The 13,292-nt window shown below is 30.8% G+C and overlaps 2 protein-coding genes across 9 annotated transcripts in view; one reads left to right on the forward strand and one right to left on the reverse strand.

Moving 5' to 3' along the window:
- Positions 1-1,426: 1,426 nt before the first annotated feature.
- LOC143249557 (intraflagellar transport protein 25 homolog) lies at positions 1,427-10,265 on the reverse strand. 2 transcript variants are annotated; one of them, XM_076499614.1, is made up of 4 exons: positions 9,967-10,253; positions 8,239-8,345; positions 5,897-5,965; positions 1,427-1,796 (listed from the first exon to the last, which is right to left on the reverse strand). In XM_076499614.1, exons 1-4 carry the CDS (start codon positions 10,080-10,082, stop codon positions 1,774-1,776), a joined length of 315 nt encoding a protein of 104 aa, XP_076355729.1. In that variant the 5' UTR covers positions 10,083-10,253; the 3' UTR covers positions 1,427-1,773. The 2 variants fall into 2 exon arrangements, with proteins under 2 accessions (XP_076355729.1, XP_076355728.1); XM_076499613.1 differs by lacking the exon at positions 1,427-1,796 and adding an exon at positions 2,964-4,819 and having other exon boundaries at positions 9,967-10,265.
- Positions 10,266-11,284: 1,019 nt separating this feature from the next.
- Positions 11,285-13,292, forward strand: part of LOC143249558 (putative proline--tRNA ligase, mitochondrial) — a 45,702-nt gene continuing 43,694 nt past the window's right edge. For 2 of the 7 annotated variants that reach the window (XM_076499616.1, XM_076499617.1), the window contains exons 1-3: positions 11,291-11,391; positions 12,080-12,254; positions 12,693-12,870. In XM_076499616.1, the coding sequence (XP_076355731.1) occupies positions 11,390-11,391; positions 12,080-12,254; positions 12,693-12,870 (355 nt within the window). In that variant the 5' untranslated portion in view covers positions 11,291-11,389. Of the gene's footprint in view, positions 11,392-11,621; positions 11,725-12,079; positions 12,255-12,692; positions 12,871-13,292 lie in introns of those variants that run through there. The other 5 variants (XM_076499618.1, XM_076499619.1, XM_076499620.1 and 2 more) reach the window with 5 other exon arrangements.

Raw genomic sequence — 13,292 nt, forward strand, 5'->3', positions numbered from 1 at the left:
ATGTAGACAGATAGTGAATTTTTATGGAAGGATAATAGTAACAGAACCTCAAATTATGTGCAAGAAAAACACAACTTTACCTCTTAGTTTTTAGCAATACTAGGTTGAAATATTTAAAAAGCACACAATTTTCTAAATATCTGTAACATTATTTCAGTATAGAAATAGTACAGTGTGCATCAAAATACAAGTTGGAAGTGTAATACTGTGAGGCAGAAAGTAACAACCAAGCCATGAAACTTCAAAACACACCATAATTAGAACTGAAATTTAGCTGAAAAAAAGATCCCTAAGGCAAGACAATGAAAGTGTTGCTGGATTCTAAAGTTGAAAAAATGAATGTTAGAATTGACTAATCTGAATCATCATTGGTATGCTAAAATCCACTTTTATAGTAAGTGTGCTGTCTGTTGTCATAAAATGGCAATAGAGAGCAGTAAGAATGTAGTCCAAGCATTCACATGCACCAGATATAATGTTCTTTTTTTTTCTTCTAAGTACTTGCTCTTTCCAACCCCAGTATTTTGTGGGCTGCTTTGTACAATATTAACTTTTTAAAGTACTTTTAAGTACATCGTATAGCAATATAGTTCAGTAGTTATATTTTAAAACATGTTTTTCTCAACCATCTTGTCAACTAGCTGAAATTTTTATGAACCAGCATCAGTCCATGGATCAACAAATGGGTACCACAAGATTAAGAAGTGAGCATGAATAAGCCCCACAGAAATGTCATTTGATCAAGGTAACTTGTATATGACTCAGCTTTAAAGGTAATTTCTAAAGAGGTGCAACTGCTGCAGTAAGATGACCATCTGACAAACTCAACTCATGACCTTGCATTTTTAATTTGAACTTTTGCTACAAGAGATAAAATTCTGGCCCCTTCTGGATGTTGTTCTTCCTTTAACTATGGTACCATTATCTGTGTGCTAAAGCTTCCAAGTCTACTCGAGCTGCCATGGAAGTATTTGTACCACAACACACATGAAAAAGTACCCTGGAGTATAAAAACACTTCTGATATATTTTGGTTTGATTTTATCCGATTTTTGACCCTGTAGAGGAGGATGTTCTGGTGACAGGACCCTTCAATATGCTAAGTGCATTTGATGCTGCAATTAGTAATAAGAGGTAGAAATGAAAAGGAATGATCACTACAGTTTTGGCAACTCTATACTAGTAAACTGACAGCCCACAAAAAATGTCTTGCAATGGTATGAAAGTTATTGGAAGTGGCATTTTTGTTGATGTTTATGAAGCTAAAACTGCAAATAGTAGCAGGGAGTTGGTGGCTTGTTTGTTCTTTGTTATTATTAAACCTCTTATTAAATGAGTTGCTGTAAAATGAAATGAGATCTGACACAAGGTGCAAAATAAAATTTACAATATTGATCAGAACACTAAAAATAAAGTGACTGTACATGCCTGAATAAACATGATGGATTGTGGCTCTGACCAAGTACATTCTTTTGTTAACTCTTTCTTACCTATTCAGACTGTACACATTCAAGATATGTTCCAGACAGACTAACTACTAAAGATACCTGTCTCAAACTTGACAGGATCAAACCATTCTGATGAATCTTGGTTGTCCATGCTTTCCTTCTGCCAAAATCGATCCTTTGGGGGGTTACATTCTGCTGAGTAAACAGTTGCAGGTTGACTGATGTAATGAACATTTATAACATTGGCAAAAGTCATACATCAAGTAGAAGACTCATCCTAGATTCAACATCTCTCCCCTACATCTGTCTTGCTCCTTTGGTAAACTCTATTTCTCAGTTATAAATACTTCTACATCCAGAAAATATAATAATTTTCATTAAAACTGTTCCTTGAAACTTATTAACTTGTGATATTAAGCTAGGACTAGTATACACATCATCATCTAAACAACTACAACACATTTATACTAACTGTGGTATTTTCTAGTAAAACTGATTTCTTGCAAAAAACAAATAAGCAACTCCACAAATAACAGTAGATTCAAACTAAGGGTAGTTTTTTGTAATAGATAAATGGGCTGTAAATGTGCTTTAAATTTACTTTAAATTTAAATTTTCTTTAAGTGTAAAACAACAAATCTGAACAAATGAAACAACAGTCCTTTATGATAGGTTGTTTAACTTGAAGCTTTCTTTCTTTCAGAATTAATCTGTGTAGAATTATATATACATATACACATTGTTCTTAAAAGAAGTCTTCACTTGATGATCTCCTAAGAGAAACTTCCTATAAAAACAAGCATGTCTAAAGTCAATAGATAAACTCTTTTTCTTTGTCCAGTCCACAATGTTAATTTAACCTTTGTTCCCTCAGAGATTAGTTAGCTATTATATGTAGTCAACATCATAATCAGTTGGTAAAGGATATCATGGTATCAATGTTTTTAACGTGAATGCTATAAAGTACTGCAATATTTTCTCAGGCAAAAGAGATATCACCTGCTGTAGAGAATGAAGCAACTACAGCAAGGTAATGGCTTTCTGCACCATCTGTTACCAATATTACATTGTGAAAAACTAAATAACCAAACAATTTATGCAAGCAGAAAACATATGACATATCCTCATATCACAGCTGTAGTGTTTATGAGATTCCTTCACACATTTAATTATAAATTGTTTTCTGTTGTATAAATGGATAACTACCATCACAGATGTAGTAGTTGAAACAGAATTTTCCTGTTTAAAATTCAAAGATAGTTGATATTCTACAAAATATTGTTGTACTTGAGATTTTGCAATAGAGTGGAAATTTATAAAACATTTGACTGATCAGAAAAATACCCTCTCAAATTATAATGATTACAAATTTGGTATATACAATTTCATTCGTAGTAAATCAACAGTAATTTGTTTGATTCAGATATACAGTCTTTTACTCACTTCAAACAACCTATAATATACAGTGTGTATTTAAATAACAGAACAAACTGCCAAAACTAATTATCCATCATCATTAAACAGAGAGATTGGTTATTTATTTATTTATTAATTTCTTTTGTTCACAGATAAAATAAATCAATGGTAATTTGCAATTTCAAGTTATAAGATCTACTGCTAAATATAAGGCATTATAACACAAATTTTATATAAAAATGCCTGTTATTTTAATTATTTGCAAAAATGTGTTTATTATATTTTTTGAAAACAAAGCCATATGATACAAACTTTATTTTCACCATATAGTTTCTTAAATAAATTGTAAGCATCCAACACAATAAATAAGTGGTTAAATATTTCAGAGATTATGAATTCTATTGTGCTATTGTGTGTGTGCACAAACTAAAATTATAAATTATATTTCATTGTTATTTTCATATTGCTGTTTGGCTTCACTTTTTGTTTTTTCTAGGAACTGGCTAACAAACTTTTCTCATTTTATACAGTGTAAATATTAAATAAAATGGTTTTATTCACTGTTAAAATATTTCTTATGTATTTAGCTGATGTTACTGCTTTCGTCAATCTGGACCTAGTTTCACAAGCAATATTTTCCAGTTATTTCAAAACCCAGGAATTTTTCCTTGTTTATTTATAATTGCCTGAAGATACTGTTATAAGAAACCTAACACACTTCAAGAAATAATGCAAATTATAAACTGAAAACCAAATTTGTACACACAGGTTCAAAGCTTTTTTTCAATTCTATAAAAATGTTTATAAAATTAATAACTCAAACACATAACAGGTTTTCACAATGTAAAAAGCTTTCTTGTCCCATTTTATCCTTTCTTACAAATCTCGTTAGACTAACTAAACATAAACACACACACAAAAATATTTCATGGTACACAAATATTGTTTCGTGCATTTTTCAATGTTTTTTTTTGGATTAGTTGAGCTGATGGTGGTCCTAAAGAGACTTCAGAACTTCTCAATAAAATACATAGTGGTGAATTTGTGATAAAAATGTTTGTAGTTAATAAATAAATAACTAAGAAACTAAAAAAGAATTATAAATAATATTCATATTATTGATAGAAGAGTAATCCTACAGGATGGCATATAAAATGTGCAATGAATTTAAAAACAAAAACAAAACTTGAGCACTTTTGAACGGTTGATTATTTCTCTTCTCTATTCTCCTGAAAAAGAACAGTCAACTGTTTAAAAGCACTCAGGTTTTTTTTAATCCATTGAAATTTTAGCAACAAAGTCAAAAGAGTGAAATTTGATCTTACATTTCAAATAGAAATAGGCCAAATAAGTACTGAAACACTACAAGAAATATATCTATAAATGTAAGACAATACACATGCAAACATAGAGTTATAATTTCTTACGAATGGCAATCTGAAGAAGCATTATAAACAAAATCTTATATTTTTAATGCCTTTACAAGATTAAGTTATTTAGAAGACAAATATTTACATGCAGAAAACCTTACTAATGTGCAAACAATAACCATTATACTTATATTTTGAAGTTTAAAAAATTTTTGCTATGAAAATATCAAAGATCACAGCAGGATTTAGCAATTAAATAAACAAACTTTACACAAGTAATCATAATGATTATGACTTTTTTTCATATGCAACGTATTTCATGCATATTTCTATCACAAAACGAAATACTGTTTAAAATACACTGCTATTCCTGATGTCATTGCTGTAATATAATTATTTTATTAATGTGTCTTTTGAGGATGATTATTTGTATTTTTATATCAATATAATGTGCCTGAAACTTGTATTTTGTACACAGCACAGAAGTGATCATAGCCAGATGTAATAACAAATCTTAAATATTTAGCTTCAAATGATTCACTGTGGATGGTATCTTTCTGAAGGGATCCACTGCTTGCTGTTAACTCTGAAAAACAATACTTTTAATCATCATAACCCAACTGCAAATAACTTTTAGAATTTTAAATTTTGAAAAATTTTCAATTTTTTTGAATTCCTTTAAATGATTAAGTCCATTTTAAAATCCCTTTATATACTAATTTAAAACAAATATATGCCTGTTACAAGTTCTTGAGGCTTACTCTGAATTATATTAAATATGGTAAACATACAATTTTTAATCATATTTTAATTGCAAAAGTGTTAAAACTGCTTATTAAAAGCAACAATTAAAGAATCTATACAATTACAGAATCTTTACTTCAAGAATATTATTTAAAGATACATAATACAGCATTAGCAAACACACCCACACAAATATACATGTATGCAAAAGTTATGATATACAATATATCAAACAAACTTTATTTTATGGGTAGAAAGACACTACATACAATAATTTTAAAAGAACATTGGTGTTCTATAGGTCCTGATATACACATCTATATAAAAAGAAATTGTTTGCCAATAAATGACTCACTATAATATATTTTAGTCTCGCATTAAATTAGTAATAACAAACTTCAATGATAAAATAACAGAAATATACAGTACATATATATATATCTGTGTAAAAGTAAACAGCTATATCACCTAAAACTTTTTATGTAAAATTTTCACAGACTGAAAACAAAGATTATGCAAGTTTCACCAAGCACATATACCACAACTAAATTTCTAAAGTCTGTTTTTAGAAAATAATAAAGGTTTAGCAAGTAAATGACATGGATACAATATTAACCAGTAAGAAAAAGTAAATCAAAAACTGGAGCTAAAGATTTATCATCTCTAGTGCATGTGTGTGTTTAAAATTATGCTTCTGGTTATCTTTGGAATTATCTAATCTTATTATACTAAAAGAGACATTGTAATACAGAAACATCTCTACATCTTTCAGTCTTAAACATTATTGTACTTGCAGAAAAGACCTATAAAACCAAGCACATATAAGACTGGAATGGTAACATGTACCTTGGTAGAAGAGGTAATTTCAGAAGTAGGACTCAAAGAGTAGGCATTAAATATATTTTTCAGAATATTTTACCTTTTTGTCCAACCTTTTCAAATTCAACAGGCTCATTGCTTGTACTTTTTTCTAGTCTGATTTCCTTAACTGCATGATATACATAAAAATAATACATAAAATATTAATAAACTGTATTTTTGCATGAATAACTTAAGCTGTTCTTCAATAATATAACAATCCTTAATTAATTAAACTAGTGTACATTTAAATGTACATAAAATCAACAGGAATTTTTTGTGTATAAATTTAATCGTGTTAAAAGTTAATATTTTCCTTTTCTGAATATTTGTATTTCAAATAGATACATCTCTGTATCACAAAGAGTTGTCATTTCATGTATACTGCCATGTAATTTCCTGCCATTTCTACACCTGTCAATGTGTATTGAATCAACCTAGAATGTAATCATTATTAAACTGTAGCAAGGCAACACATCCACAATGCACAGTAATTCCCACGAGCACTAGCACATGAACACAGGCTCACACTTGAGGTGAAAAACAAAGCACAATAGAAGTAGAGAAATGAGTATCTATCTAAAATACATTTTCAGATTGGAAAATGTTAATTTTAGAAATGCTACTTACTACAAACAGCTAAAAATCCACAATGAACATGAGACAGGGGCCAGACCAAAGAAATTCCAAAGATGACCTCCTTTCTGAAAACATTATCAGAAAGGGACAGTGCAGGCAGTGTAGCATCCATGAAGCCTAATGGGGAAACATTGAGTGGGAAAACAGATACATCTCCATTAAGTAATACTAATTGCTCAGCAGAGGTGATAGAGCAAAATATATTGTAATAAAAATCTTTTGGTGGGTGCTAACATGTTGCTAAGGTAGAGAGAATGATAGATCGATCAAGAATCCACTGTTTCAAGGGCAAACAGCTGAGCAGAAGTGTGTAGTGTTGCTAGAGTTAAAAATTAGGCTTTTCCTTACTGAAGGAATAGATATGTAAGATACTCACAATAAAAACAGGTGCAAGAAGTAGTGAAGTAGTATCCCAGGCCTGTATTTCATGAGAAATCCAAGACCTATCAGAATGTCCTGTACTACACTAACAGATAACAACTCAGTTCAGGGGTACATCCACTCAGTCTTTTAACAGTGGGATTGCACTACCTGATAAGAAACTCTCCAAATTCATTCCAACAGTGGTTTAGAACCTTGAAGTGTGTGAACCATTGCAACCAGGTACAATCAAAAACCTTGAGAATAATACAGAAGTTTTAATACAAAATAGGAACTGAGTGAAGAGGACAACTGAGGAGAAAAGCCTTGAAGAGGTCCATCAGAATCATAGAATGGAAAAGGTGAAGGGTCAAGTAAATATGAAAAGTTGTGGAGAAAGTTGCAATATAACCAACACTCACTGACATAGAAAAACCTGGTGAAAAAAATAAAGGCAGTACAATGATGCATAGTAAAATGGCCTGGTGGAAGGAAGTGGCAAAGAGACAGTCCACTTGTGTTCACAGAGGGCCAATGTGGACTTCCAGCAAGAATGAGACAGAGAACAGATTACTCTATATGAAAGGCTTGACCATCAAGCAAGGGACTGGAAAAACAGTACATATGAAACTAAAAGTGTGACATCCTATCATGAAAGATGGATGTCCATGGCTGGCAGAAAGAGACCATCAAAGGGAAAGTGGAAAAGGCTCCATGGACAACAAATGCCACAAAAGGAGAAACCATGACTGAGCCAACCAACAAAAAGCAATAAAAAAGGACCTGTCAATGGGTGTTGTGAATGAGAAACAGAACAAGGAGAAGAAGGTGAAGAGGAAAATAGGAAAACAGAACCTTGCTCAGAACCTTACTGAAAAGTTGCAGAGTCTGGGATTGGAGACCAAAAAAAAGGAGGTTTGATACTGAGAGGAGTAACAAAAGTATTGATCACAAGACTCTTAAAATCAAAATAAATCCATAAAACACCAAAAAATGAAGAGATTGCTCTTCAGGAAGGATCCTGTGCAAGAGAAACAAGTGATTCTCTAGCAGGTTCAAAGTCCCTGTGACTTCATGAACCATTAATTGAACCTCATGGTCACAGGCCAAAAGTAAAAAATCAAAAGTGAGAAAGTCAGGTCAAAAGAATAAGTGTCACCTACATATAAATGAAGGTTGACCTAGAGTTGTATTGGAACTAATGAGCTACCACAACAAAGAGGGATGGAGGGAAGAGGGGAGAGTCATGAAGGCTTACAAGAAATCCTGGAACATGTCCATTGATTCTGAAGATGGTGGTGTATTTGTTATCCAATTATTTTAATATTGTGCTCTTTTCTTTAATTATTGATATACTATGAAACTAAATAATATCCATAAATGTCAAAAACAATACAAGCTTACCATTGTAGCAACTAATAATAACAGAGTCCACACTGCTGGTAGAAGGAAAAGCAACAATAAAACATTGGGGATACATTCCTGTTGTAGTCCAAAATGTATCCGACTTCCTGCATGAACAAACTGGACAGTTAAGAATAGAATGCAATTTTTTATTCAAAATTAGAAAATATCAAATGATGAAATAACATATTCATCTTTCTAGATGTAATTTGTCACATAGATAATGTGAGCTTAAAAATAAACACTAAATGACACATAATGTTAAAGATCTTTATTAGAGTCAACCTGTGCAGCAGGCAGTTTTCTTTGTAAATGCAAGTAAGTTTAATATCAAAATCATACCAAATCTATCTTATCCTTACATAGCTAATCAATGTTTGCATTGAGTGTGAGGGCTGAAATAAGATGGTCTTAAGATTATAAATGAGCACACTTCTTATCATAAGGAAAGAAAATTTAATAATTTTATTTGCAATGTGATATACCACAAAATTTACTTAAAATTTATTATATGATAAATAATATGTAAAACAATTTTTTTGTTTTTTAATGAACATTTCAGCTACATATGAAATTTAAAATATTACAATATCAGAAAATAACATATTATTCTAACAGGAAAAATCTGTCATACATTCCTACTATGAACTGCAATTTAAAAGAAATCAAAGAAACACATATAACAAAGTAGACAAATACAAATTTTTTCAGGTAATTCTGTTACATGAGGATGAAATAGAACTGGTGGATTTTCTTTCCCAAGACATGTGTTAAATATGCATTAAAATTAAATTATAATATGAATTTTTTCTACCTCTACACTTATCAAACTATCTCTGGAAAAACTGATGGTACCAATGTATATAATTACCCTCACCTCCAGAAGGGAGCAAGAGTATTGCAGTTGGGTTTGTCAGTGTTTTTAAGTGCACATACCTTAAAAACTGACAGAATGATGCTCATGAAAATTTAAACAAGATGGGAAGTCAGCATGGAATACAAACTCAGGTCACTATGAAGCATTTTTTTATAATGGAAAAATAAAGGTATTTTAGCAGTTTTGGCCAGGGATAATAACTCTGTGAAGTGTGAACAGATTTTAACCAAATTTCATAGACATGCTGGAGTTGAGACTCCTCATTACACAAAATAAAAATAATCTGGATTGTTGATCATTTTGGACCTGAAAAGGATTTGTTCAGTTTTCAAACTGTAAATTTAATGTTATCCAAAATAAATGTATGTAAATTCAGAAAGGAGTAGCAGGGTGAGAGTATACAATTTCTCTGGTTGCTCTTGTTATAGTTGTAGTTTCACAATAAAAAGGACAATGATACTTGAGATATACAACCGTTTATTTATAATAGAAGGAGATACAGATGTTTTGGAACTCTGCAGATTCCTTCTTCAGTATCTATAGTAAAATAAAAAAAAATACACAGAAAATGAGGGAATAATAAATAAATATACTGCATGTTATTCAGTGTTGATGAAAGTTGTCTGATGTGGGAAGTTTCTTTGATCAGAAACTCCAGATTAGTGTAGATTTTGAAAAGATACTGAAATTTGATAAGTTCGTGTTCTGTTTCTTCACCATGTTTGTAGACAGAGGAAAAACTTGTAATACAACTTCACTAAGTTGTTCTCGTCTTTTGGTATACGATTTCAATTTATCATATACTTAAAACTAATCTTCTATTACAAAGAAACAAGTGGCTATCAGCCTACCCGTCAATAATGTTTTCTGGCGGATATTTTTCATCTGTAGAACTTGCCATCACGACTTTTGTTCCATTGGTGGATAACGCCAAGTTATTCATGTTTGGTAACAGTAACCCTACCATACGAATTAATACTTCTTATTACGTAAATTTAACAGAAAACATTAAAATTATTAAACAATAATTCCTTTAGTTCCTTTTTTATTCTATGTGGATCTTTTATGCATGAAATCAAAATATCTCTTTACGAATATTAAGGCAACAACAGTATGTTTACAAATTAATTGATTTTCGCCCTCTACCGCAAATTTCAAAATGACAACAACAAAAAGAGAATAAAGTACATACGTTTTCTAATAAGTGGAACAACAATTAACAAAATGAGTCATATTATAATAGATTAGTTTTTACATGCAACATATATACGCATAAAAAAATACAAAATATTTCAAACAGAAAACTATTTTGGATCTATTACAAGGTGTGCAGGCTGTGACTCAAAATGTTTATATTTACTCTTCTGTAATTGTAAATTTATGATAAACCCTCAGTAGATCAGCGATAATCTAGGTCCCAGATTCTAGGACGTGATTCCTTGAAATACACAAATAATAGTAGGCTCATTGTGTATATTTGTGCTAATAAAACTACAAATAAACATGAATAAAAATATTTATAATTTCACGAATGATAATTATTGAGACCATCAGTTTAATTCCTCGTCCAATTTTATGTTATGTCAAGGCTTGTATAGTGATATTATAAATTAATGCATGTATCATAGTTCACACAAATCCCTTTCCCTTTTTGAACAGTAACTGTTACAGCATCTTTATGTACCACAAGTGTCTAGATGGCTGCTAAACTAACCTCATGCATGGGCCTGGTATGGCCAAGTGTGTTAAGGCGTTCGATTCGTAATCCGAGGGTTACGGGTTCGAATCCCGGTCGCACCAAACATGCTCGCCCTTTCAATGATGTGGGCGTTATAATGTGATGGTCAATCCCACTATTAGTTGGTAAAACAGTAGTCCAAGAGTTGGTGATGGGCTGTGATGACTAGCTGCCTTCCCTCTGGTCTTACACTGCTAAATTCGGGACGGCTAGCACAGATAGCTCTCGAGTGGCTTTGTGCGAAATTTAAAATAAAACCTTAATAGTTACTTAATATAATTAAGACTATTACATATTAAATAACAAATAGAACTGGAAAGTAACTATAAAAATAATAAAAATGGACAGTAAAAATATTATTTTATGATGTAGCCAACTGTAACAGCACGTGATGAAAATAAAAACTTTAGGAAGAATTATCTTTTACCTTTCTCGTCCTTAAGACTTGTGCCCGTCAACAGTCAGTTGCAAACTGCCTTTATTAAGCAAAAGATGACCTAAGAAGGTGGAAACTTTGTTCATTTTATTTTAATAAAATGTTAGTACCCATACCAGCTGTCTTGAGATACACTTTTATCTTAAAGTTTTTGTAATGTAACTTAAATATATTTGTTATTGTAAATAAACCTTACTATTTATGGTTTAGCTTCTTAAAACTAAAGTACGTTAAAAATTTACAAATAAATTTGAAACTGTTTCATATGTATTCACAATAAATCCGTTTTTACATATTTTGCCCTGAATAATATTTATATATGCTATTCTAATTTGAGTTATATGACTTAAGTATGAGGATAAAACGACACTTGTTCTTAAATATTAGTTTGGGTTTTGAGATTTGATTTGGAGTGTTGTAAATCAGGTAAAAAAGGTATTAGTGTGTCGTGTTATAAAACTTTTATTATAAATATTTGGTGTACAATAGTGTCTTTTAACTTGACTTATGGATATTCAGCTATACTAATAGAGTAATACTAATAATAATGCTGATAACTTCAGTTTTAACTATTTGAGTGAGGAATTAGGCTTAGGTGCGACTCAGCATTTGTACTTGGTATCTTCAAACTTTGCAAATAATGCACGTGTTTTCAATCTAAACTTTCAATTTTGGACTACAAAGCACAGTACATAAAATTCAGTTAATGGTTAACATGTTATATTTATACTTTAAGTTACAAATTATCCATTAATATCTTGAAATGCCAATATTTATTGTTTTTTAATAGGAAGAAAATACAAAAAATGGTGAAAACTTCAAAGATTGTACAAGAAATTTACAAAATAGCTTCAGGCTCAAAGGAGAAACTATTACCTACAAGACTAAGTCAGCTATTTTTGCCTGCTAATATAAATTTTTTAGATACTAAAGTCCAGCTTGACGGAAATTGTAAGAGCCAATGGGTAAGATGAATGAATAAAAATGAGAAATTTTAACACTCCTACCAAAAGACGTTTCTAGTCCTGATTTCTTCAAGCCCGTTCCCCTGGCTGTGGTTTCGCTAGATAGTAGATAGGGACAGTGGGAATCTCTTTAATCCATTCATTAATGGATTTAAATGGCAATTTCATTTAAATACAAAATTATTAGCCTAATATTAATAACCTTTCAAGTTGATCTGGGGCCTATTAGGCCCCACTTTTCGTAGGAGTGTTAATTGAAAGATTAATTTCAAGTTTATTTTAAAAGGAAATACTTTTGCTTTTGATTAATAGAAATTAATGATGTTATCTCTGGTACAAAGCCATTAAAAATTACTATATTTATATGCATTTACTATATTTAAAATGATATCCGCATTTTTTATTGTAATATTTTGTTTATGAATTTATTATTCTCAGATATTGCAAACACAAGGTATAGTCATTCCAGCAGGTCCAGGTACATTTCATCTTCTACCTCTAGCAAACAAAGCAATGAATAAACTCATAGTTATTGTGGATGAAGAAATGAAAAAGATTGGAGGTCAGAAAATAATCATGCCATGTTTAACAACTGGAGACTTATGGAAGACATCAGGTAGGTCTGTAAACTATGAATCTTAATACTGAGAATAACCAAATAACCTGATTAGTATCATTTTATCAGAGCAAGCTACCTACTTAGGTCTACATTTTTCAAAAAAATCAGTCCATTGATGATTATGAATAATCACACACACACACTTTTGTATGTTCTCAAAAAGGATTAGAATATATTCTTTTATCATTTAGGTTTCCTAGCTGTTAACAATATTTTTCAGCTGTACACCTGATAATATCTGATGAAGTTTGGTCAACCTAGGAGATTTGATTTAACATAACATTGATATAATCTAAACCTGTATAAAAAAAGTAAAATTCAAAGCTAGACATTATTCAAATATTTATGAAGCTTTGCTTTAAATTAATTGTATCCACTGCCTACAAAGACAACCAATTTTAGAAGCCAATGGCCCTGTT

This window comes from Tachypleus tridentatus, chromosome 4, assembly GCF_004210375.1.
Source record: "Tachypleus tridentatus isolate NWPU-2018 chromosome 4, ASM421037v1, whole genome shotgun sequence".
NCBI lineage: Eukaryota > Metazoa > Arthropoda > Merostomata > Xiphosura > Limulidae > Tachypleus > Tachypleus tridentatus.

What these genes read in the sequence shown, in the direction of transcription:
- LOC143249557 (XM_076499613.1), bottom strand. Translation starts at nt 10,082, where the DNA reads ATGGTAGGGTTACTGTTACCAAACATGAATAACTTGGCGTTATCCACC. An exon ending in CCAGAAAACATTATTGACGG is followed by an intron (nt 8,346 to 9,966) that starts GTAGGCTGATAG and finishes TTGTTCATGCAG; the next exon opens with GAAGTCGGATACATTTTGGA. An exon ending in TATTATTAGTTGCTACAATG is followed by an intron (nt 5,966 to 8,238) that starts GTAAGCTTGTAT and finishes TATATCATGCAG; the next exon opens with TTAAGGAAATCAGACTAGAA.